The sequence below is a fragment of the Hemicordylus capensis genome, chromosome 11 (genome assembly GCF_027244095.1).
Source record: "Hemicordylus capensis ecotype Gifberg chromosome 11, rHemCap1.1.pri, whole genome shotgun sequence".
NCBI classification, from domain to species: domain Eukaryota; kingdom Metazoa; phylum Chordata; class Lepidosauria; order Squamata; family Cordylidae; genus Hemicordylus; species Hemicordylus capensis.
Window position 1 is genome coordinate 5,051,559 of NC_069667.1, and position 26,323 is coordinate 5,077,881.

The window sequence follows — 26,323 nt, forward strand, 5'->3', positions numbered from 1 at the left end:
ATGGAACACTTTCAGCCATCCATCTTGTCTCTCCCCCACACTTCATGCAAGCTGTCTTTGGTGCTGGTTATTGGTTGGGATTTTTCTTCTTCCCCCATTAAAAAAAAAAGTTGCATTAATATTTTTATCAGTTCATTTATCACTATCCGTGTTAGAAACGGGGTTTGGGTGTTTGTTTTTTAAGAGAGGAGGGTTATTTTTGCTGTTTTTCTTTTTTGGGAAAACTGCTTCAGCAATTGAGGGTGCCTTTCTTGGTCACATCTCAGAAGCTAACCAATCCATGCTGTGCACTTTCAGCTTTTTGCTGCAAACGTGCAAAACCATTTCTTTTTCGAAGCTTAGCCCTCGAGAGGAAGAGAAGTGTTTGACTGAATGCAGTGAAATTGCTCCCAATTGACTAGGGGTGTGCACAAAAGTGGTTTGCCCGGTTTGGTTCGAGTCCGAACCGGACTCAAACCGAACAGGGCATATTCGGTTTTGTCCACCCCACCCCCGAACAGACCCTGGACTCAGCTTGAATGTCAACTGGTTCGGAAGTTCCAACGTTAAAAAACAAATATTACTATTATTATAGGACTCACCACCGGGGTTGAGGGTGCTGCTATGACCGCAGGGTGTGTGTCTGCCATCTCCCCCTCTCCCTGCCAGCCTCCCCCCACTCTTCAAAGACCTGTTGCGGCCCAGTTTTGGGCCCTTCCAGCCTGGTGGTGGTGGCCATTATGGAGGCCACTGCACATGCACCCTGGCCATTTGTGTGGCCTGGGGGCCAGGGCACATGTGTGGCACCCTCCAAAATGGCCACTGCCACCAGAGGTCACACCACAGAGGAATGGAGGGAGAGGTTTTTTTCTTCTGCCTGTCCCTGAACTTCTGCCAAATGCCCAAAGTCGCTGAGAGCACAGGATGCTATGCCCAGTTCTGCATTTCGGTATCCACACTTGAATACCCAAATGCAGAACTGGGCACCGCATCCTGTGCTCTCCTTCTATTCCTCTGTGGTGTGACCTGGAAAATAAACCTCTCTCTGCTTGATCTTGATCACAGCCCTGGTGACGAAGCAAGACTACAGGGCTTCTGGAGCATGGGGAAGGCTCTTCAAGTCATTTCGCACAAAACAGCAAATGTGCCCATTAAGGCAGCACGCGTCCTAAACCACACAGGGTGATCATGTAACATTGCCCCTTACTAAGCTTAACGGGTCATTGCTAAGTGACCCTGACTGCGGGTTCTTGTTTTTAAAAAAGAACACATGCTTTGCTGAATCAGATCAAGTTCTAGCTAGACTCTTGTTTAAGGATCCAGTTGTTTAAGCAAGAAATAGCTAACCCTGTAGTAGTAAGCGTGAATGTTCGACTTTGCTAAGTAGGGCCCACTAGGGATGTGCACAAACCGGTGGCTGGCTGGTTTGGCAGTGGGAGGGGGGCATTACCTTTAAGGTGCAGGGAGGGTGCTCTTACCCCACGCCCTGGCCACAATTCCCCTGCCCGCGCTGCGTTCAAAATTGCCGGTGCGGGGTGGCAGTGTATCCTCTTGGCATCATGGTCAGCATCAGACCAGAAGTGGCCAGTGCGGATGAATGATGTGAGCATGAGCACCGGACACTTACAGTCTGACACTGACCAGGGTACCAAGAGGGTGCACTGCTGCCCTGCACCAGCAATTTTGAACACAGCACCAGCAGGGAAAATGCACGGTGTGTGTAAGAGCGCCCTCCCTGCTCCTTAAATGTAATCCCCCCCCCGTTGCCGAACTGGCTGAACCACTGGACCAGTTTGGAGGTCTAGAAAAGGACCTCCAAACTGCTTTGTGCACATCCCTAGGGCCTACCTTGGCTTGCATTGGGATGGGTGACTACATGTTAGCACTGCGAGTTATTCTCCTGAGGGGAGAATAAAGTTAAAGGGTGCTGTTGAGTTGGTGTCAACTCCTGGTGCCCACAGAGCCCTGTGGTTTTTCTTTGGTAGAATACAGGAGGGGTTTAGCATTGCCTCTTCCCGTGCAGTATGAGATGATGCCTTTCAGCATCTTCCTAGATCGCTGCTGCCCAATATAGGTGTTTCCCATAGTCTGGGGAACATACCAGAGGGGATTCGAACCGGCAATCTCTGGATTGATAATCAAGTCATTTCCCCACTGTGCCATTATAGGGAGTGCATAATTAATCTATGGAATTCTCAGCCATGGGATGTGGTGATGGCCACTAGCCTGGATGGCTTTGAAAGGGGCTTGGACAAATTCATGGAGGGCAAGTCTATCAAAGGCTACTAGTCTGGTGGTTATAGGTGGTTGGTTATCTCCAACCTCAGAGGCAAGTTGCCTCAAAATGCCAGTTGCAGGGGCGCAACAGCAGGAGAGAGAGAGAGAGCAGGCCCTCACATCTTGCCTGTGGGCTTCTTAGAGGCATCTTGTGAGCCACTGTTGGAAAGAGGACAAGAATCATGGCAACCAGTAGGTACAAGATGACCTACCAAAAAATGGTCAGTCCAAGTGGTCCATTAGTGGACAGCACTCTACCTTCTACCAATCCTGCTCTAAGACATGGGTGTCTAGGGCGCAGCATGAATGCCACCAGTCGTCACAGATTTCAAGGAATTGTGATGCTTCTGCTTCCGAAAGGCCGGCTCGAGGTGGATAGTCTCCCTATTCTATTCCAATATGGTTCTTTTTTTACCATCATAGTTCATGCAGTTCGTGAATGATAGTTCTTCAAAGGTGTGGCCAGGAATATAGGTTCTGGAGCAAAGGATCTTACATGTTATATTTTAGTATTATATTATAAAATATAATAAATAACAGATTTTAATGGCCAGGCTATATCTGCACAGGGTGGACCACAGACTATCTGGATAGAGTAAGAACTGAAGTGGGGGTGGGTGGGTGGAGTTGATGTTGACAGGGCGTCAGGCTTCTTGAAAGTAAATGAGTCATGGAAATACCTATTTGATTAAGGTGGCCAGACAGACCCGGGGCTCTCTTGGAAACTAACTGTAGCATAAACTCATGGTGCATGCAGAGGTGCACCTAGGTCATTTTGGAGCCTGCACCTCAAGGCCTTTGGAGGCCCTCCTCCCCTGCAAATTAAGCATCATCATGCTCCACCAAGTGGCCACACCACCCAGGACATACTAAAGGGGATTTGTGGGGGCCCAGGGGTTGTGGAGGCCCTGGACTCCAGCCCTATAAGGATGTGCACAGAACCTTTATGGGCCTCCGAACCGGTTCAAAGGCAGTGGGAGTCTATCTTTAAGAGCGGAGGAGGGTGTACTTATCCCTCCCACCACTTTCACACACACACACCCAGCACCCACCTGTTTCAATGCCCATTGGGGCAGCAACATACTTCCCTGCCGCCCTGTTGCCTTCATCTTCCGGATATGACTGGAAGTCACCAACGTGCCTGCACGTTATTTTCAAGAGAAAAACATGTGTGCCCATCCTTTCCAAAGGGAAAAGGCTCTTCTGGGAATGGATGGAGACCAGTGACTTAACTGAGCGTGGTGTGCCAGTGCCACTGAAAGAAAGCCCAGTTTACTAATGTGCATCTGGCTCCTTACACTCCCGGAGTCCTCGATCTGTTGCTCACCCAATGGCAAAACAGTGCTTTGTCCATGGAACCTGGCTGCACGTAGCAAAGTTGACAGACACAGTAAGGCAAGCCACCAGCATAGTCTCTGCGTAGATTTAAGGGAAAATGGCAGCTTACTGAGCTGTAAGATTTCTTTTGTCTTTCAGACAAAGCTGTTTTAAACATCAGCAGCCGTCTACTCCATTCACTCCAGGCACCTTGAGGCCATGTAATTATTGACCATTTCACTGCATCAGCCTGCATTTTCTTCTTCCCATCCAAACAGGGTCAATATTTGATCGCAGAAATCAGAGCATCACACAAAGAAGCCAAAAGCTACCTGTAGCTGCACTTCAGTTTGAAAGGGTCTTAGGGAGGCCATTCAGACAGCCAAGACCCACAGCCCAGCAATGCTTCTTTAGTGAGCTGTCTGCACGGATGGATTTCCTCATCTGAATATCTTTCAAGACAGGACGGAAAGAGCATGGCTTATGCATATAGGCAGAATATGTCATGATGATACAGAGGAGGGCAGTGGGATTGATCTCCATGCAGTAGGGATGGGCAGGGGGGCCCCATTACTCATGAGCAATATAAAGTAATGGGGTGAGTAATGAGGTCTGGAGGATTATTTCTCCCATTGTCACCACTTGGCTGCCTTCAGAGTGACAAGGTCCTTCTGCCTGTCTGGCTCTCCATTTCGGAAAAGAGCCTTAAAAGCAGAAAGGTCCATTTGGAAAGCAGTCACCAGCTCGAGATCAAGTTTTCAAAATGCACCGCATATGTTTCACTGCAGTCCCAAGGAGCCTCACACATTTTGCAAGGGCAAATATTTAGTGGGCCATATGAGGAACTTAGCTTGAACTGTACATAGGTCAGAGACAGATTTTAAAAGGTGTCTTGCAGATTGAACAGGAAGCCATCTGGATAGAAGTGTTAAGTGTCCATGATGTGCACTAGGGGTGTGTGGTTCGAATAGAACTGGGCTGGTTCAACCGGTTCGGACTCAAACTGGACCGGATCCCCAAAAAGGGGTACTCTAATGGAACTGGTTTGGCGGTTTGAGGGGCATGTTTGTAAAGGGGCATCCAGTGAGAATTCCCCTGTACAAGCAAAAGGGGGGAAACTGCCTGCCTTTAAACAACTCTGAATGGGGAGTGGCAAGAGGGCATTACATTTGAGCCGGTGATGGCGTGGCTTCTCCACACTCCAAACCAGGTCTGGTGCTCCAGCGTGGCCTGGTTCTGGCCTCAGGTCATGCATGGAGCCCGGACCTGGTCTGGAGAAGTCATACTGCCACCGCCTCCAACAAGGTGCCCTCTTGCCACCCCCTTTCGTCTTGCTGACCAACGGAGTCAGCCCACCCTTGCTAGCCCTCCTCTTGGACTCCTCCAATGATATGCAATATTTTTGCAGGCTCCTCCCATAAGAACAACCCTCTGGATCAGGCCTGAGGCCCATCTGGTCCAACATCCTGCTTCACACAGTGGCCCACCAGATGCCCCTGGGAAGCCCACAAGCAAGAGGTGAAGGCACATGCTCTCTCCTGCTGTTGCTCCCCTGCAACCGGTATTTAGAGGCATCTGGCCTCTGAGGCTGAAGATGGCCCTCCAGACTAGCTCTCAGACTAGTAGCCATTGATGGACTTGTCATAAGAACCTAAGCACAGCCCTGCTGGATCATGCCCAAGGCCCATCTAGTCCAGCATCCTGTTTCACACAGTGGCCCACCAGATGCTGCTGGAAGCCTACAGGCAGGAGTTGAGGGTATGTCCTCTCTCCTGCTGATATTCCCCTGCAGCTGGTAGTCAGAGGCATCCTGCCTCTGAGGCTGGAGGTGGCCTATAGCACTCCGACTAGTAGCCACTGATAGACCTTTCCTCCATGAATTTATCCAGACCCCTCTTAAAGCCATCCAGGTTGTTGGCTGTCACCACATCTTGTCCTCCATGAATTTGTCTAAGCCCTTTTTAAAGCCAGCCAAGCGAGTGGCCATCACTACAACCTGTGGCAGAGAATTCCATAGATCAATTATCTGTGCTGTGGTGTGGGGGAGTGTTGCCTTTTGTCAATCCTTTATTTCCTGGCAATCAGTTTCATGGGCTAACTCCATGTTCTAGTTCTGTGAGAGAAGGAGAAAGAATGATCTCAATCCATTTTATTTAACTTTATTTATCCACTGCATTTATTCAAATTAAGTTGTAATTGAACACTTTCTCCACACTTCGTTTTAGAAGTTTAATTTTTAGAAACCATGATCATGCCCCCTTTTTTCTAAACTAAAAAGCACCAGATGTTGTAGCCTTGCCTCATAAAAAAGCTGCTCTGGCCCCAAATCTCAGTTGCTCTCTCACAACCCTTCATCCTGACTCCACACTTCCCTTACACAGGAAGCTGCCTTATACAGAGTCAGACCATTGGTCTATCTAGCTCAGTATTGTCTTCACAGACTGGCAGCAGCTTCTCCAAGGCTGCAGGCAGGAGTCTCTCTCAGCCCTATCTTGGAGATGCTGCCAGGGAGGGAAACTGAAACCTTCAGCTCTTCCCAGAGCGGCTCCATCCCCTGAGAGGAATATCTTAAGTGCTCACACTTCTAGCCTCCCTTTCATATGCAACCAGGGTGGGTCCTGCTTAGCTAAGGGCACAAGTCATGCTTGCTACCACAAGACCAGCTCACCTCTCCAGGTTCCTTCAAACTGTGCCCCAATACTCCACATTCTGCCATGGTACTGCCCAAGGGGCAAGCCTTTGCCATGAGCTGGCAACCATGTAATTACATCACACACTCTCAGACGCTTCTGATATAGACAGAATGCATTACCTGCATAATTTCCCTGGAGGCAGCAAACGTGTGTCAAACGCCATCCTGAGCAGTGCTGGAATGTACACACTCACTCAGCCAACATCTCTGGGGTGGAAGGAAGTTTAATTGTTTTCTGCACTGGGTGATGTAGCTCTGTTTTGTCTCTTTGGCTTTTGCCTAATTACATCTCACCTGTAAACTTGAATGGAGCTGTTAATATTCATCAACTGTTTGCTGAGCTTCCAAATGGATCCAGCTGATGCGTTCTGATTTCGGAGACATTTTCCTTGATCCACTTAAATAAGTAAATACAGCTTGCTCTCTCTCTCTCGGGCCCGATCCTGCAAGCCTTCTATCATAAGTGGCCAGTCGTCTTTTATTAATCCTCATTGTTCTTTATTTTATATGCTCCAACCACCCCTATTTCCAGGGAGAGCCTGCTAAATCACAGAAAGCTGTCTTGTACTGAGTCAGACCATTGGTTCATCTAGTTCTGTATTGTCTGTATCAGGGATTAGGAATGTGCGAACAAGTTTGACTGTTCAGGGTCGAACCGAACCACCCCCTGTTCAGTCCGACCCCGGACCGAACCCCAGAGGGGTTTGCAATTTGTTTTTTGTTTTTTTTTTATTTTTTTATTTTAAAAAACAACTTACCCCCTCAGGGGGAGTTGTCCGCAGTGGCGGGGGAGTCTGCGGAGGTTCCCCCTCCCTGCCAGCCTCTGTTACACCAGAAATTGGCCATTGGGCCACTCTTCGACCCTTTCCCCCTTGGTGTGGTGGCCATTTTGGAGGCCTGTTGCACAGGCTTGGTGGCCTTCAAAGCATGCCAAGGGGGAAAGGCCAAAAAGTGGTCAAATGGCCAATTTATGGCATAAGGGAGGCTGGCGGGGGGGAGGGGAACCTCCATGCCTGCCCCACGCCACCTTGGACAACTCCCCCGGAGGGGGTAAGTTTTCTTTAAAAATGAAAATTTAAAAAACAACTTGCGAACTCCCCCCCTGGACCAGACCATACTGGGATGGGGTGGGTTTCGAGGGGGTGCCAGGCCGAACTGACCCAGTCCGGTTTGGGTCCAATTCAGACTTGAACCAAAACAGGACAGTTGGTTCCATGCACACCCCTATCAGAGATTCCCAACCTGTGAAACTCCAGATGTTGCTGAACTACAACTCCCACCATCCCAGCCACAATAAATCGTTGCTGGGGTAATGGGGGTTGTAGTTCAGCAACATCTGGGGTACTACAGGTTAGGAACCCCTGGTCCACACTGATTGCCAGCAGTTCTCCAAGTTTTCAGGCAAGAGTTTGCAACCCAACCCTACCTGGAGATTCCTGGGATTGAACCTGGAATCAGGTGCTCTGCCACTGAGGTCCAGCTCCATCCCCTGTCATTGCCCCCCCTCTATTTTTGTACTGAGTCAGACCTGTGGTCAATCTGGCTCAGTATTGTCTACACTGACTTGCAGCAGCTCTCCAAGATTTCACACAGTACAACTTGAAGATGCTGCCAGTTCACAATCAAACTGAACTGATCCCAGGCCATTACAGATTGGTTCAACCTGGTCTGAGGGGCTATGCTTGTAAAAGGGAATTCGCTTAACATTCCCTTTTACAAGCACAGGTAATTCTTGCCTTTAAAAGACTTCTAAGGGCGGCCAGGGGGACAGCAAGAGGGCACCTTTAAGAATGCCTCTGGCAGCAGCAGTGGGTGTTCCTCAAAACCTTGGCATTCCCCCCAGCAGTGCGATTCCAGCCTCTGCGCATGCACAGAGGCCACTGGCTGGAACCGTGCCGGCGGGCTGCTGGGGGGAGTGCTGGTGTTTCAAGGATCAGCTGCCACCGCCACCACCAGAGGATCGGTAACAATGTTCCCTCTAAGGTGTGCGCATGGACGCACGCACATGTTTTTTCATGTCCGCTCAGTTAATTTTAGATCCTGTTTGGTTTAAATCAGGAAGGCCCCACTCTGAATGCAGGTGCGCGCACACTGCCTTGATACTGCCGTCCAGAACAAAACTCATTCTGCACACAGATGAAAACAAATTAGAAAGGACATTGATTGGTAAGGAGCTACTTTTAAAAGTGCCCTCTTGCCTCCGCCGCCCCCCCCCCCCCCGGGCCATCCTCAGAAGCCTTTTAAATATCAGGAATTACTTCTGCTTGTACTCACCAGAGGGAATACTCACCAGATTCCCCTTTAGAAGCATAGTCCCTCAGACTGTTGAACCGGGTCGAACCGGGTCGAGCTGGCAGCGAATGGTCTGGACCAGCCGGTCAGTTCAACTGAACCAGTTTGTGGACTGGTGGTTTGACTCGAATTTGGTCCAAATTCAAACAGAACTGTAAAAATCGGTCCCTGCACACCCCTAATTGTGGATGCATTTGTTCAGAAACAGGACCAGGAAAAGCTCCAAACTTTGGGGAGAGGTTCAGCTGGAGGAAGCATCTCTAGTTTTCAGTGCAACGTTCAGGGTAAAGAACAAGAAGCTGAAAACTCACGGGTGGAGCCTGTACTGAGCTGTGCTTGTAACAAGAAATGTGTTCCTTCTCCTCGTGATGGTGCTTCAGTTCCCTCCTGGGTGCCACTGAATGCCTGACCTGCTCTTATGGGTGGCTTCTGTGCCAAGCTGCAGGCAAAATGGCATCACAGGGGCCCACTTGATGGCACAACAGAAGCCAAGATCTCCAGCTGAAGCCACCCAGACGGCAGCCGTGCATGCTTCCTTCTCCTCGAGTTAGACCTGACAAGCAAAATTAGCATTCTCTCTCGCAGATGAATTAATTAAGGAAAATAAGACACAGAAGGCGAACCAACCCTCCCTCCCTCGCCTGCTTTCCTTTGCAACCTTTCCTTCCTTTCCTCCTAACCCTGAAAAACTGATCTATGTAATTAAAGAGATTTGCCTGGGAAAATAGCCAAATGCTAGAAGAAATGCTAAAAATATAGAAGCAGCATATTCGATACCAGCACATCCACGGCGATTACTCACTAGAGTCCGCGGAGTTGCAAAAGAATCCTAGTGCCCAGAACACAACCACACAACTAAGGTTGCGGGCAATTTGAGTGGCTGAGAAGCAACACTTCTAGATACATTCAAGAACTGATACCTCTCAGTTCAGCCCTACCTGAAGAGATGCCAGGACAAGGGACCCCATAGGGGTGTGTGTGTGTGTTTTGTTCCATCTGGTAGATTACCAAAGCATCTCTGGGAAGGAAAGTATTCCTGGGAGTTAGAGTGACTCTGTCCACTTAGGCTGCCCCTTTGGGACCTAGACAAAATGTCCCCCAGAACATGGGGTTGCCATATTCAAGCTTCCCAAATCTGGGTGGCCTAATTTGCATAGTATGCAAATTATGTGGCAACTAATTTGCACTTTATTTATTTATTTGACAGATTTGTATATACTTTCCCCTCCTTCTCTGCCCTCCCATGTGATCAGATCCAGAGTAAAATCCGGACAGCGCATTTGAAATCCATGTAAATCCCAGTGGGATTTAGCTGGGGGGGGGGAGGAGCTAAAATCCAGGGGCTACCCTAAATTCCAGGGGATATGGCAACCCGACCAGAACATCACCATCTCATTATGCAGGCTGTGGAAGTGGGAAGGGGTCTTTTCAGCCTGGTGATGTACCAGCTGCAGGCAATTCATCTTCATTGATCTTATATATCAGGATTATTTTGATCGTGTCATCCTGTTTTTATATCATATTTTAACTTATGTACTAGAGATGCACATTTATTTATTTATTTATTTATTTATTTATTACATTTATATTCCACTCTTCCTTCCAAGAAGCCCAGAGCGGGGTACATAGTTATGTTTTCTCCTCACAACAAACCTGTGAGGTTGGTTAGGCGGTCTAGAAATAGGATAAATAAAGGAATGAATGTGGGTTAAAGTCTGGGCTGGGGGTAAACCTGAGACGTCAGCATCAGCTCCGCAGCCCTGGGTTCTGATGGGGAGGTTCTGATTTCATTTGGAAGCGTGTTCCAGAGTCCTGGGGCGACCCTAGAGAAGGCCCCCAATGATGGCAATGCAGCAGTAAAGAAGAGATGGAGACTTTTCAGGCCCACATTCCTGTCCCCACTCAGAGGCAAAGGCCACCAGACTGTGTGTCCTCCAGGAAACCAACAATAGTCCCAACCCTGCAGTCCAAATTCAGTGCCGAAAAAAAGCTTCATTCCCTGTCTGCAGATGTGAGGCAGATTAAGCAAATCCTCCGCATAACGGTATATAATTTACTTCATTGACTTCAGAGCTCAAGGTTGCTTTCAAAAACAGCAGCTCTTCTGGAAGCATGACTGCTCTGCATAACGTATTCTGGTTTTGCTCCTCACGTGTAATGGGGAGAAGCTACAAAGGGAGCCACACCCCTCCCAGAACCACTGAAAATCCTGACCCTGAGTGTGCTGCTTAGCTGGATAAATCCCACTATATTCAGTGGCACTTCTTCCCAAATCAGCATGCATAGGACTGTAGCAGTGTCCCCTCTAACAGGGATTCTCAGATGTTGTTGACTGTGGGAATAACCCCCATAATCCCCAAGGAAAAGCCATTGCTGCTAGGGATTCTGGGATTTGTAGTCAACAACATCTGGGAATCCCTGTTAGAAGGAACACCAGACTGTAGCCTTATTTGGTCACCCCTCTGGCTTCTGAGATGAGTGGCCATAATGTATTTCCATGCATCTCTTTGTTGCCGTAAGGGCTAGAAACTGGTAAGTCCTTGCCCTGGAGAGGAGGCAAAACCCTGGGAGTTTGTGGCAGACCCTGGCAACGCCATATGGATAATGCTATCTGGAGGTTGCTATAACGACTGGACAATCTTAGGCTATGGCGATAGAATGACTTTGATTTAGAGAGAGAGAGAAACAGAGGGCAATATTGTCCCTACTGACTTTTTTTCTTTTTCTTTTTTGCAAAAGGCACCCTCTATTTCCATTTTCTTGGTGATGGATATTGACTTCTCTCTCTCTCTCTCTCTCTCTCTCTCTCTCTCTCTCACACACACACACACACACACACACACACACACACACACACACACACAGAGTCACACAAACACCCTCTAAAGTATCAAAGTATCCTTGTTAGCTGTCATGGTTTCCTTTTATGGACTGTTGGGAAATGAAAGGTATTTCATATGTATAACCCAAATACCTTGGAAACTGCTGAGCACAAAGGAATACAGATTTTAATTAGCTGATGTATCCTAACAGTGGAGGCTATAAAATGAGCAAAACCCTGAGCGGGCATTTTTCACATCAAATGCCCCCTTTTTCTTCTTCTTTCCAGAATGCAGGGTTAGGAAAAGCCTCTCTTTGGAAAACCACTGCCAGTGATTCTGCCAGAAGTGCCCCCACCTACTAGGCGAATACTGGGTCCTTATAATTCCCCACCCCCCAGCAAGAGAAAAACAGCTTTGGAGTGGAATAGGAAGATAAGGAGAACCAGTATCTCTTCCTCTACAGCTGAAAAAGCATCTGAAGGTGAAAGAAAGATAGGAGGGAACTATCTTTCTTTTCTCTTTGGGGTTCTCTTTTCTCTGTGAGGAATCACAGATTTGGGTGTGACAGGAAAAAAAGGCTTGTACCTTTTCCATTGCTGGGTAGAAAAGAGGTGGGCAAGCATGTGTTTGGTTGGGGCAAAGAGGGCAAATTTACCCCAAGTTAGAAGGGTCCCAGGTTTGCACAACTCTGGTCCACAAGCTGCTTTTTAAAATGGCAGAGTCACAGTGGCCAATAGTCAGGGATGATGTCGTCAATCATCTGCAGGTTTTACAGAAAAGGCATCCCCCCGAATCCACTCCTGATTGGAGTGTGCCAGTCCACATATTTAACCCGGATTTAACCCGATCCTCCATGTGGGCTATCAGGGACCAGGTCAGGCAGGGCTTTGTTTTTCTCTGAAGGTAGGCTGCAAATTCTGGCTTAGCCTGAAGTATGTCCTGTCCGGGGTACAAGAAATCCAAAAACTCTGGGGTTTCTGCTTTCTCCAAAGGTGTTGATGGAGGTGCTGATGGCTATGCAAATGGTCCATCTAATCCCTCGAATTAAAATGCCTCAAATCTGCTGCGAAGCAGATTCACTCTTCAGATACCCCGAGGCATAGAGTCATGTGTGGAAAGCCTCCAGAAGTGCCAAAGTGGTGCAGCCATGTCCCCATCCATGCATTTAGGTCAATTCATGCATTCATAGGAAGCTGCCATATACTGAGACAGACCATTGGTCCATCTCGCTCAGTATTGTCTACACAGACTGGCAGCGGCTTCTCCAAGGTTGCAGGCAGGAATCGCAGCCCTATCCTAGAGATGTTGCCAGGGAGGGAACTTGGAATTTTCTGCTCTTCCCAGAGCGGCTCCATCCCCTGAGGGGAATATCCTTTTCAGTTTCAGTTTCCTGGCTGGTGCAGTGACTTGAAGGAAGGGGGAAAGAGATTTGATAAAGATTGCACAGTCATGGTGGTGTGTTTTCACCATGGCAGAAAACAAAACAGCAATCCAAGTTCTGAATTTTTTTTTTTTTTTTTTTTAGAAATTAAGCAGGCCATGCTTTCACACTGTTTAGCACCCAAAGGGGCTAAGGAGAAAAGAAATGACTGACAGGCAGGAGGAAGGAAGGGAGGATGGTGCTCACGTAAGCAGGTGTGTGGCCTGCAGGAGCTTGGAGAGAGGGCAACAGAATCCAATCTCAAGATGATGACAGTGTCGCCATGGAAACAAAAGCCACATTGTGAGCATGTGGAGGATTAATGGGGTTTTATAGGAAAACTGAGCAACCATACAGAAGAGATGGCATTCGTGTGCGTGCGTGTGCATGTGTGCTTTTATACTGAATGTTGATATGGTTGATGGTATGCACAAATGTGAGAGAAATGCATGCATTCAAGGAGCAACAGTCAACTCAGAACCAAAGAGTGGGTGTGTGAATTGGTCCCCACTTTACTACAAGTATGAGTAGTAGTAATTTGTAGGGCTGTGCAAAATGGGGCCGGAAACATCAGAAATGGCCTGAGATGGATCATTTCGGAGAAGGTTGGAGAAGTTCCCAATCCGAACTAGAGAAGCCTATTTTAGTTCACACTTATTTCCTTTGGGGGAAATTGGAGCTTTCTGTTACTCCAAATGGCGGCAGGAATCTGTGATGTGTTTTGGGTTGTTTTTTTGTGATCATGGCTGGCAACCTGCCCTGCTGCCCCTAAACCTGCTCCACCGCCCATATTCCTCTGCCTGCTTTCTGTCCACCTACCTGCCTGCACATTTTCTCATTTTAGAAAAAAGGGTCTTTGCCCATTTTAAAAAACTTACATTTTTAAAAATAAAGCAGTCGATTTCTGGGTTTCTCTCTGAGATTCTCTGATGTTACATCACTTCTCCTATGATCTTCTGGTGTTACATTACTTTTCTTCCAGTATATTTTGCTGGGGGGAAACCTGAAAGGCCCCAAAATCCCCAAACCAATATTTGTGGGATCCGATCAGATCAAGTCAGATCCATCCCCAGCATTTACTAACTTGCACAGGCCTGCTAGCTTGCTTACCTGTTTTCAGCTTCAAAACCAGCTTTGGATAATGGGAAGAGATGCTTCCTCCAGCAAAGACAATTCATTCCGGCTTGGTCAAGGCCTAGTGTTTCACTCCTCCTGAATTCTGTTGAACTCGGAGTATGTCTAAAATAATTCTAGAATTGAAGCATGGACAATTTGCCTCGGCTTCCATGTTTTTCCATTTATTTGCCTCTTCCCCCTCCCTCTGTATTACCAATACACCAGTGACCATTATGGCAGGGCATGATGGGAGATGTAGTCCAAGAACAGCTGGAGAGCCTCAGGATTAAGCAGATCACTCAGGATGGCTACCCTGTTGCTATAGCAAAACAAAAATCTTCCTGAGACTGATTGCATCAATGCATCAAGTTTATTTGTGTGCAATGCCATACTAATGCACTGGTTTAGTATAACATTGGTAATGTGGGGTGAGAGGGGAGGATATGAAGACATGGGAACTATTTAAAGATGCAGCAAAAACAAAACAGAGAGTTTCCAATGCATTGGTTCCACTTTGGAAAAAAGCACAGATAATTCAGAACTCCAAAATCTGGGGAGGGGGTTATTTGGATGGAAATTTCACTGGCATCTCTTCTGATGTCCCAGAGAAGCAGAGTGAACCTTACTTCAAACTCAACCACCACCAGCACAGTTACAACAACCAGCTTAGTTACTCAGCATGAGAAAGATTGGCTATTGGAAAAAACCTGTAATCATTTGGTGTTTTGTTTTTCACCATCTCCTCCCAGGATCATGCAGACATTGAGTGGAAATTTGCACGTACAAAGCTCTGGATGAGTTACTTTGATGAAGGTGGCACTCTGCCGCCCCCTTTCAACATCATCCCCAGCCCAAAGTCATGCTGGTACCTTTGCAAATGGATCCACAAGCAGCTGTGCCCATCTCAGGATTTAGAAAGCGAACAGAAGCATGAGAACCTTAAGACATTCACGGTAAGGTGGACTACTTTGGAAAACATGTTTGTCACCGCTGCATTAGCACTTCCTGCTTTGCTTTTGGACGCAAGAGGATTCTGTAGGTAGCACATGTCCTGACAATGTTTGAAAATCTGATGAGGACCGTATTCGCTGTTCCCCTGACCCCGGAGTCCCTGCCTCCTGCTTGCCTTGGTTTGTCACATGATGAAAGCAAAGCCAAGAACAACGCCTTGTGTTCGCTCGGCATACAGATCCGCTTCCATTAGAAAGTTCTGACTGAAACTATTCCAAAGATCTTCAACCATCAAGCTGTCATTCAAAAGCTTATGGCATGTAATAGTTATGGAAGTTAGGATTCAAATATTAACACCCCCCCCCCCGGTTCCATTTAGTGTTCAGATAATGGAGCCTAGCCTGCCCAGTCAAATAGAACCTCTCTGTGACATCAGAGCAGCTAAGCCAATAGCAGATCAAGGGGCCATCTTGCTTGCAGAGGCTCACTGTGACATCAGAGCCACATGACAGTCACTGCCTCTCAGGCTCCTGTTTATGTATTCATTTAAATTATTTATCCAATTTGTACACCGCCCGAAGCTTTTGTCTCTGGGCAGTGTTCTATATCTAAGTGTAACTTCAGAGAAAAATACATTCCAAAATGTCCTATTTCCTTTAAGACTGAACAGTTGTTTAATGCATTATTTTTCTCCTTGGAACCTCCTGCTTAGGGTCCAGGAATTCCCAACTTTGGGTCTCCAGAATTTATTTTATTTATTTATTATTTTATTTTATTTATTTATTTCTTATATATCGCCTCCTCCAAAGACTCAAGGCGGTGGACAACAATACCAATAATAATTGTTTTAAAAATTAGAGGGCAAACTCCTGGCAAAACTTAAGGGCCTTAAAAGAAGCCAGGGAGGAGGCTGAACAAATCGGGGGGGGGGAGAGTGTGTTCCAAAGAAGGGAGGCCACAGAGAAGGCCCTCCTACGGGCCCAGGCACCACGCACTACACCAGGGCCTGGGACACTAAGGAGGGCCAGCTGAGAAGACCTCACAGGATGGGATACAACTGGCCGAGAGAGGCGATCCCGGAGATATACAGGTGCTAAGCCCATAGGGGTTTTGTAGGTGAGAACCAGCACTTTGAATTGGACCTAGAAGCGAACAGGAATAGATATTGTTGGACTACAACTTCCACCATCCTCAGCCTCAATGACTTTCAGTTATTGTGGGAGGATGATGGGAGTTGTACTCCAACATTTGGGGACCCAACATTGAAACCCCCTGGACTGAATCCACCATTGATCTGACCCTGAAGGCTTTTTTAATGTTCTTCACAAATCTTGTATACTAATACTTTTTAAACATATATCTATGTGTACCCTATTTTTTCCCCAGGAGCGGCATGCTGACAACTTGATTCAGAATCAACATTACCAGGTAAAAGGCACTGATTGTGCATGGCAAAGGCACTGTAGGCACATTTCTCCTCCCAATTCAACCCTCACTTGAATTGGTGAATATGGTGCACAGCAAAGCGCTTTGGGAATTGTGGGAGCTCCCCAAAGACCTCTGATATTTCACATTGCAGGGAGCTGTTCAATGGGGAATAAAGTCAAGCACACAACTAGGCTAGTGCACATTCTCTTTGCAGGAGCCTAAATAGATCTTTCCCCTCCCTGTATTCTACCAAAGAAAACCGCATGGCTTTTGGTCACCACAAGTGGACACCAACTCAATAGCACAACTTTACCTTTAAATAGCTCTTTGGATCCCAACTATTTCATTTCCAATAGAAAGAACTCTTCAAAGAAAAGCCAAATCAGACACAATGTAGAAGCAGAACCCCAGGCCCAGAAGTTGTTGAGGATGTTCTCAGAAGAGAGGACATGAATGCTTTTTAATCTGGAAGGTGTCACTTGTGATTGTCATTCATGCAGGATGGGGGTGGGGGGTGAGGAAACACATTTCTGAATCAAAGGCACCTTGGACAATGCAGACATCAAATTTGAATTACAGACATAGGAAATGCAAAAATGGGGTTCAAACATCATCTGTAGTGAAGGCCTTTCAAGAAAATTCAGCTTCTCATGCTTTTCATTTCAGGAAGTGATCAGAAATCTGGTGAAGAGATACGTTGCAGCTATGATAAGAAATTCTAAAACCAATGAGGGATTAACTGAAGAGAACTTTAAGGTAAGTTCTTGTGTGCGAGCACAATGACTCCATTCCCCACTGATCTGGCATATGAAAGCGATCACACTGAAATTGTATAAAAATTTGAGAGGGTTTAACCTATTTATATGCTGGGAATCAGATTTGCAGCACTCGGACTTCTTACTTATTTTATAGACACACCAAGTAATGATTAGATCTGAGACTAGAGTTTTAAGGTGAATAGTTAAAAATTTGCATGTCCCAGATATTGTATTACTGGTGGGACCGAGAAAGGGAAGCCAAAGTGAGAATTTTGGCTCAGAATTGGGGGGGGGGAGGTTACTGGGAGGAATGGTGCTCCTCCCAGAAACCCAATGTTACATTTACCCCAACAATCCTCCCTCCATCCCAAAGGGACTGGGGAAAACTGGCAGCCCCCTCTGATGGCCATCGTTTCCTCTTAAATCACCTTTGGTACAATACTGCATGATGATTTAGTGTCATAGTAGGGAAACTGTGGGGTGGAGAAAATAGCAGCTACCAGGAATTGCACAACTGCCGGTAAGTTTTGTGCTCTCCAGTTGTGTATCCCACCCCCAAAACCTGACAATCCCACCATCTTTGCTGCTTGCAGACAGGGTAGTGAACAGGTGGTGGCCATTTTAACTTACTCCTACGCAGTAACGGTGAACAATGTATTAAAAACGAAGTTCAAAACATTATTTTTGTATCATATGCTCCATCCTGGCCCCTAAATTTGGAATGCTCTTCCTCAAGAGACCAGTGTTCCCTCTATTTTTTATTTTACATTTTATATCCCACTCTTCCTCCAAGAAGCCCAGAGCTGTGTACTACATACTTAAGTCTCTCCTCACAACAAGCCTATGAAGTAGGTTAGGCTGAGAGAGAAGTGACTGGCCCAAAGTCACCCAGCAAGTATCATGGCTGAATGGGGATTTAAACTCTGGTCTCGCTGGTCCTAGTCCAGCACTCTAACCACTACACCATGCTGGCTCTAACAGAATATCTCAGATGTTCTTGACTACAATTCCCAGCATCCTCAGTCAAAGCCCACTGCTACTAGGGATTCTGCAAGCTGTAGTTGACATCTGGGATCCACTCTTACAGGGAACACTGCAAGAGACCCATTTGGGCTTATTTTTCCTTTTCCAACAAGGCACTGGGTTTAATACTTGATTTTGCGAGGTTGGGTGGGGGGAGGGCTGCTGGCAATTTGACGTGTGTCAGGCTCTTGGTAGAGCCTGCCAAAGGAGGTTGAGGTGGCCTCAGAGGTTTCAGCTGGGGGAGCGTTAAGGCTTACAGGCAGGTCTTGTTCCATTCAACAGCCCCGCCCTAGTCTTGCTACCCCCAACACTCAGTCAGAGTCTCAGGGATCCTTCCATGCTGAGCCCTCCTCCTGGACTGGCCCCACCATTGCTAGCCAGTTCTCCCTTAGATAGCTCCTGACAGCTGGGACAAGTCTCACGAGAGCTCACCTTGAGGTCTCGTGAAAGCCCCTCCGGATCTTGCAAACCTAGACTGTCTGTTGACAGAGAGGCAATATCCCCCTGCCAGAGGCAGTGTAAATGCCTCAAGGTGGGCATATTGATGTCTACATAAGAATGGCCCCACTGGATTAGACCCAAGGTCCATCTAGTCCAGCATCCTGTTTCACAAAGTGGCCCACCAGATGCCACTGGGAAACCCACAGGCAAGAGATGAGGGCATGCCCTCTCTTCTGCTGTTGCTCCCCTCCAACTGTTATTCAGAGGCATCGTGTCTCTGAGGCTGGAGGTGGCCTGTAGTCACCAGACTGTTAGCCATTGATAGACCTGCTTTCCATGAATTTGTCTAATCTCCTTTTAAAGTCATCCAAGCTGGTGGCCATCACCACAACCAGAATTCCATAGGTTAATTATGCGCTTTGTGGGGAACGTACTTCCTTTTGTTGGCTCTAAATTTCTCGACCTTCAGTTTCACGTGATGGCTGGTACTAGTGTAGTGAGAGGGATAAAAATTTCTCTGTACAACCTCTCCACTCCATGCATAACTGTATACATCTTGATCATGTCTCTCCATAGTTGCCTCTTTTCCAAGGTAAAGAGCCCTTCCAAGGTATGAGATGCCTTTCAGCATCTTCCTGTATCACTGCTTCCCCATATAGTACCAGCAGGGATTCAAACTGGCAACCTTCTGCTTGTTAGTCATGCATTTCCCCGCTGCACCACTTAAAGTGACTCAACACATAGGGTATGGTAAATGCAATAAAATAAATGGCCTCATGAGATTTAGGAAGAAGAAAAAATATGTTGGGAAGGCTGAGAGCCCTGGGTGAACATTCCAGGGTTCTGACAGCAATATGTGACCACAAACGTGTCAATAATACTTAAGTAATTTCTTAAGTAATCTTCTGTGCAGCTGACATTGGGGGAAGCAGGTAGCTTCCCTGACGTTCTTTTTGGTGGAAGGGTGGGATAAAAATGTAGTCAGTAATAAATAGCTTAAGAAGAAATATCAACTTCAAGAGGAAAGGTACTGTTTCTGAAAATGCTCCCCCACTCACCAAGTTATGCAGGGTTCCACCAACTGGGTCAGTGCCCCTTTAATCACCTTATATTTCAGATAAAGTTCTGCATTAATCACCTTATATTTCAGAAGCATCTGTGGCCTCCCTTGATCAAATATTTGAGATCTTAAATTATATTGCTTGCTGGACTTTAATGTAGCAAGCTAGCAAGGTTTTTTATTTACAAAGATTACCAATGTCTCTTCCTGACACTACATAATGAAAAAATTATTTGCAAGTCTTGTACACAGTGATCTGGAATAATCCATTTGCATAAATTTGAATGCTTCTCTCAGGAGAATTCTTCCCCACCCCCCTTGTCACAGATAAAGCTTTAAGATCATTTCTCCCCCTCTCTTGCCTTAGGAATTAAAGCAGGATATCTCAAGTTTCCGCTACGAAGTCCTTGACCTCTTGGGTAACCGAAAGCCCCAGAGGAGAAGTTATTCCACCAGCAGCACTGAGGTCTCCCAGAAAGACGATACCAACGAAGAATGTGCTGGAGAAACCTCCAAAGCAAAGAGTGTTTCTTTCAGCGTCGCTAACAAGAAGAAAGACTTCAATGTATCTGCTCTGATTAAGACAATGTCTGGGATCGAAATGGTGAATGAGAAGCCAAAAAGCAACGGGATAAACAAGCGTTCCTTCGTCCGCAACGGGAACAGGGTCCAGAGACTTTCCAGCTCCAAGAAAGAGTCCTTCAAAAGACTGGGCCTCTTGTTCTCCAAGATGAACGGCCATCTTGCGGAGCCAAATTCGGAGCCTATGTACACCATTTCGGATGGGGTCATCCAGCCACATTATATGTGGCAAGACATTAAATATTCTCAGATGGAGAAAAAACGAGATGAGAACTGTTCCCAAAGTGAAAGTAACCTCAATGAGGTGGACTACAGTAGGGACATCAGGCACACGACGGGACAGAGCCAATGCCCTGTGGTCTGTACCAGCTCCCTTCACTGTGCTTCCAGTATCTGCTCCTCCAACTCCAAGCTCATAGACTCCTCCGAGGAAGTTTTCGATTCCTGGGGAGACGCTTGCGACTTGTTTAGGAACCAATGGAAAGATGGCCAGGAGGATCACATTACCACTCGCCTATAAGTAGAGCTATTAAGTAACCTGCTGTAGAACATAACTAATACTGGAATCTGTTTGCTATCATGGGACTACATAGTTTTCTGTTCCATTGCTCCTGATGAGTATAGAACTTAGATTGTTTTAGTCTATTTTATAGCCACAGCATCACACCTTTCTTTTTAATTTGCCTTTCTTAAACTCACAGATGCCAGACTTTTTAAAAAAATGTTTATTTGAATGGCTCAACCTTTTAAAGGATATTAAGATTCCATAGGGTAATTTCCTAATGTTTGCTTCATATTTCCTACATGTTTCTCTCCTGGTCGTTTCTCCGGTAATCTTTTAAATTCCATTTAGGATTTATATATTTTTGCTATAGAACATCCAAAGTTCTCTCAACTGTCACTTCTCTCCCAGCCTCCACTTGGTTAGCGGCTCTGCGTTCTGCCATTTTGTGTTCCATCTTCTGGCCACCCACTGCTCCCTTGAACTGGCAGATGCCCAGTGACTTAGCTGGAAGCTAAGAGCCAAATTAAGGGCCATGTTACACATTGTGCTGAGCCTGTGATTGGCCTTGGCACACCTGGTTCTTTTCCTAAATCATAGAACAGGTGGAGGGGAATCTGGACTGAGAGTATGGGATGGGCTTCAATGCTTTGCCCCAAACAGTCCAAATCCAGATCAGGCCCTTTTTTGGCTGCTGTTGGGGGCGCGGGGGACACCAGGGCCAAAGACGTGCTTGAAACAACAAGTGATTTGGCCCTGAGGCTACCAGTAAGGAGAAGAGTTCAAATATATACGGGCTTTTCGCTTTCAAGCAATACAACCTTCTATGATTTCAACTGTATGTCCTTTACTAAGGTTGCATATTGTTTTCTTAATGTAAACTACCACCACAATGAGTTAAAGTTGAGTTCTGGAATTTGCTCTTTGCACATTTCTTCAACCACTCCGATCTCCTGTGCAGAGCTGCTTACTGCTCTTTTCTGGCAGTAGAAGTATTCTCTGCAACACCACAGCAACCGAGCTAGGGATTTGTGCACAGACTAGTGGGTGCTATTTGGGCGTGTAGGATACAAGTACGCGACTTAACTTCAGAAATACTCCCGACTATTTGGATGCTCCCACTTTTCTCTCTATAGAAGGAGCTGATCAGAGCACCTAGAACTGAGTGCCCTCTGATGTGTACTGGAGATCAAAATACAGCTGTACAACTCCGATCCTCTGGTTTTGTATGAACCGCCTCTGGTCCAACTGTTTCCTCGAGGGTATATGTGCTATTATGCATTCCCTCTGCAAACAGGCCCATGTGATTATGAAGAGGGACACACCAACAGCATGCCCATCCTGACATTTTCCAGATACATGTCTGCGAGGTGTCAGGATGGGCATACCACTCAATTACATGGGTCAGTTCAGGAGAAAGTATCAGGTGAACTGGCCAGATTTAAAAACTGGCTGCAGATTTTCTGCCAGGATCGCACAATGAAGCAGGGGATGCCTCTCTCAAGCTCAACCGACACATTGTGTAGATTCTGCTCTCTGTTGTTGTTCCATGTTGGTTGGGGTGCTTTGGATTTATCAAACCAGAAAAAGGGTATACAGAAATGCTAAACTGCCTCACTCTTTCCTCTCTGGTTCACTTTTTAATTCAAAATAGCCCTCCCCAAACTGCTTTTTTACCCATGGGAGAAAAGATACTAGATGTCCATGTCTCATTCCCTATGGGTGAAAAGCCAGGCTTTTGTTATTGGGGGCGAGGGGAAGAGAGAGCAGGGATTTCGAGCTGCAGAATGATTGGAGATAAAAGGGCCAAGCAGGAAAATGTTCTGGCCAATCCTTTTCCCCACTCTACACACATGAATAATGGAGTAATGGTGCCAGTCCAGAGAACACATCAGGAAGTTTGGGGTACATAGGGAAGTGTGGGTTCTCAATTAGGGACGGTGCATTTCTGTATCCACAAACATCACTGCACTCTCTACACAATGGTCAGGGGGCCAGAAGTATACTGTGGCACACAGAACTGACCTTCCTCACAAGCAGAACCTGTAAAAAGCTTGGTCACCACATATTAGTAAGTACTCAGGTTGGGAACCCAGACACACACCTCCCCTCACCCCCCATCCCAATTCACAAACTCCAAGAGAGGGTTCTTTGAAGCAAGAACTCTCTCATACAACAGGAAAATGCTTTCCACCTGAAACCAGAGCTAAACCAACACTGACCTCCCACTTTTGCTGACACTTCATTGGATAGTAGATGGATTTTGAAGCTGTTAAAACTGGAGGGCGTGAGGGGAGGGGGAAAGTACCCTCCCAGCTGCAAGATCATCTATTTGCTTTTGCTCTCCATCTCTGCTTCTCAACCGCAGCCTAAAGGTTTGTGCAAGACCGGTCATAGGAGAGGCTCAGGTCTTGCTCATCCCAGCCGGCCTATTGCTAACTCAAGGAAGAGATTCTCACCTCCCAACTTATTTGGGCCAGCTGCTCTGCTCAAGTATCTGTAAGTCTAGAAACTTCCCTACAGACATTTCAGTTTTTCCAGCAACCCAAAAAGAGGTTCTATTTTTGAAAAAGAAAAAAAAAATCAATCAGGGAGCTCAGCGTAGTGTGTGACAAGAAACAAAGAGACGATTTTTCATATTATGGTCTCGGGAATTAATAAATGCCAGCACCTAACAACAAACACTATGCAGAGTTTAAAACAGACTGTGCAGGCTGCTGCAATGTAAGGATTATTCATCTTAGCAGAATCTCGGATCTCACTAATATTCTAAAGGGAGAAAGCAGAAGGTAGCTGCAGCACTGAGCATTTAACAAGATACCCACAATTCTCCAGTGTATAATGGAGACATTAAGCAGTCAGCCAAGCTCTATGAAGGAATGTTAATGCTATGAGTGTATGTTACAACATTCATGGGGTGGAGTCTAGTTCTTAGATTTACACCCTCCCCTTTCTGTAATTTACAGCTCAGGGCAGCCAATATAAAAGCGCGCGCGCGCACACACACACACACACACGAAATAAAAGAATGTGTAAAACAGATAAAAGCAGCAGGCAAAAAGAAATGAAACCAAGACACAATTTAGCTGAAAGTTTTAAATGCCTTGCCAAAACCAAGTGTTCAGTCTTTCAGCCAATCAGATTCCAGTGGGAGGGCATTCCAGAACCGTGGCACTACCACTGAGAAGACCCCGTCTCCGGCACCTGCCAGATAGATTCCTCCAAGAGGCAGGACCAAGCGCAGGGACCTCGGGGCCAATCTCAGGACTCTTGCTAGGTTTTGTAAGGCAACAGACTGTTTTTATGGTAAGCTCGGCTCAGGTTACATAGGAGCTTAGTGGCCAAAGCGAACACTTTCAACTAAGCTCAGCAGTGAACTGGCAAACCAATGAAAATTTTATAGAATTGCCTGATTTAAACAGCTCTCTTGTTAAAAATAGTTTGGTCTATTACACGTAAAATACTATAATCATGGCAATGTGCTGCACTAAAAAAAAGTTTCTACCCAGATCATCCAAACTCTGCACAAGGAAAGCTGAATTCTGCTAACTGTATAGATTTCAGAGTTCGGCAGATTTGCAAATCTTTTTTGCATAGTTTATTCTTGGGTTGGTGGGTGATGGAGAGGGGGAGGAGCCCTGCATCCTGAACGAGGAATGCCTCAATGCCTGCCACAGAGCTATTCACACATTACATGGCTTATGCATCTATGTTTTTTGAAAAATGTGCGTAGCATCTAGAAGTGGACCCAACGTCAAACACATCGCACACATGCAAAGCCACCTAATGACACTGCGGGGAAATGACTTGACTAGCAAGCCAGAGGTTGCCAGTTCGAATCCCTGCTGGTAGGTTTCCCAGACTATGGGAAACACCTATATCGGGCAACAGCAGTATAGGAAGATGCTGAAAGGCATTATCTCATACTGCGCGGGAGATGGCAATGGTCAACCCCTCCTGTATTCTACCAAAGACAACCACAGGGCTCTGTGGGCGCCAGGAGTTGAAATCGACTTGAAGGCACAATTTTACCTTTTACACACACACAGTGTAACATGAATAGTCCTACATTTCAAGCACATCCTTGTGACTATAAAATCTAGGAACTGACTTTTTAAAAATAGAAAAGCTAAGTATCTCCAAAAACTGAATCCCATGTCTAGTAGCACATACAATGGTGCCCCCTTCCCAAACCACTTTGGGCTCTTTTGCCATTGCCACATAGTCAGGGGTTTTGTGTATTCTGAAAGCTTCCTTGAAATTCCGTAGATTTTTCAGAGGGGAGAGTGCACAAATTTGTTTCTGAGCAGAATAGGCATATTGTCTCTAGCTAATGATATGGAAGGGACTACATCTATTGATCCAGAGGAGACAAAGGTAGCAAGAGCTCCATGGTTCGTTTTTTTCCCTTTTTGGCAGGCCCAAAGGGAATGACCTAAGCCCTCTGCTTTTGCACTGTCCTTTACCCAGATTGATCATAAGAAATGTTTAGAATCCAGCTTTCATTTTAATGGTATCTCCCTGCACAGAATTTCAAAGCACGGAAAGGAAAAGTTAAATCATTCGCAGCCTGGGTCAAAATGTTCCAATATGTAGAGCATATCAATCAAAGAGTTTTGTGGGTTTCTTTAAAAAGGGCCATGGAGGTTTTTCCAAGTTTTACAACAGCAACCATATCCGACGGCATACTTAAACTTTACGTACTGCTTTAGTTACTACTATACACACTACACTTGATCTTAGCCAAAAGGTCAAGAATCGATTTAGTTAATACGAAGTTCCATACTCTCAGAATCTAAAGTTGCAGAAACAAAGAGGACATATGTAAAAATAGGTTGTTCAAAATTCTGTACTTCAGCCTAATTGGTGTATTTGTGCACGTCAGCCTTCAGGGGCATTCCAATTTTTCTTTATTCAAAAAATATGACTATTGAAATAGGCATTACTTCCTTTATAGAGTTTAAATTTTGCCAGCTGCATATTGGTGACAAAACGTTTCTGGCAGAGCAAGTTTTGGGCAAGTGTTGGAGGATTTTCCAAGAGGACACAGCTGCAATTACTTCTTTGTCCCACTCTGCCCCTATTTATTATTATTTATTTATTCTATTTCTATACCGCCCGTCCAAAAATGGCTCAGGGCAGTTTACACAGAGAAATGAATAAATAAGATGGATCCCTGTCCCTAAAGGGCTTACAATCTAAAAAGAAACACGAGATAGACACCAGTAACTGTCACCGGAGGGATGATGTCAGGGGTGTAACAAGGCTGGAGTGGGCCCAGAGACAAAATTTTAAAATGGGCCCCTTGCTGATACACATACACACACTTCACGAGGCGTGGGGGGCCCCAGGCAGCTGCCTCCCCTTGCCTAATAGTAGTTACGCACCTGGATGATGTGCTAGGGTTGGATAGGGCCAGTTACTCTCCCCCTGCTAAATAAAGAGAATCGCCACTTTAAAAAAGATGCCTCTTTGCCAAGTTAGTAGGGAGATCATCTGGCATACCAGTTTACACACACCTATGTATCCTGAGATCATCTGGCAACACCAGATTAACCCAGGAGCCCCCAACCTCCACTCCCCAGATGCGAAACTACAACTCTTCCATTACAAAAGACATTAGCCATTGTGACAGGAATATAGGAGTCTGCCATATTCTGAGT

At 46.2% G+C, this 26,323-nt stretch overlaps 1 protein-coding gene across 1 annotated transcript in view; it reads left to right on the forward strand.

Moving 5' to 3' along the window:
* Positions 1-21,576, forward strand: part of TRPC5 (transient receptor potential cation channel subfamily C member 5) — a 147,350-nt gene extending 125,774 nt beyond the window's left edge. Inside the window, exons 8-11 of the mRNA XM_053273761.1 lie at positions 14,665-14,868; positions 16,253-16,294; positions 16,961-17,050; positions 19,944-21,576. Coding sequence (XP_053129736.1) covers positions 14,665-14,868; positions 16,253-16,294; positions 16,961-17,050; positions 19,944-20,678 — 1,071 coding nt within the window. The 3' untranslated portion in view covers positions 20,679-21,576. The remainder of the gene's footprint in view (positions 1-14,664; positions 14,869-16,252; positions 16,295-16,960; positions 17,051-19,943) is intronic.
* The last annotated feature ends 4,747 nt before the right edge of the window (positions 21,577-26,323 follow it).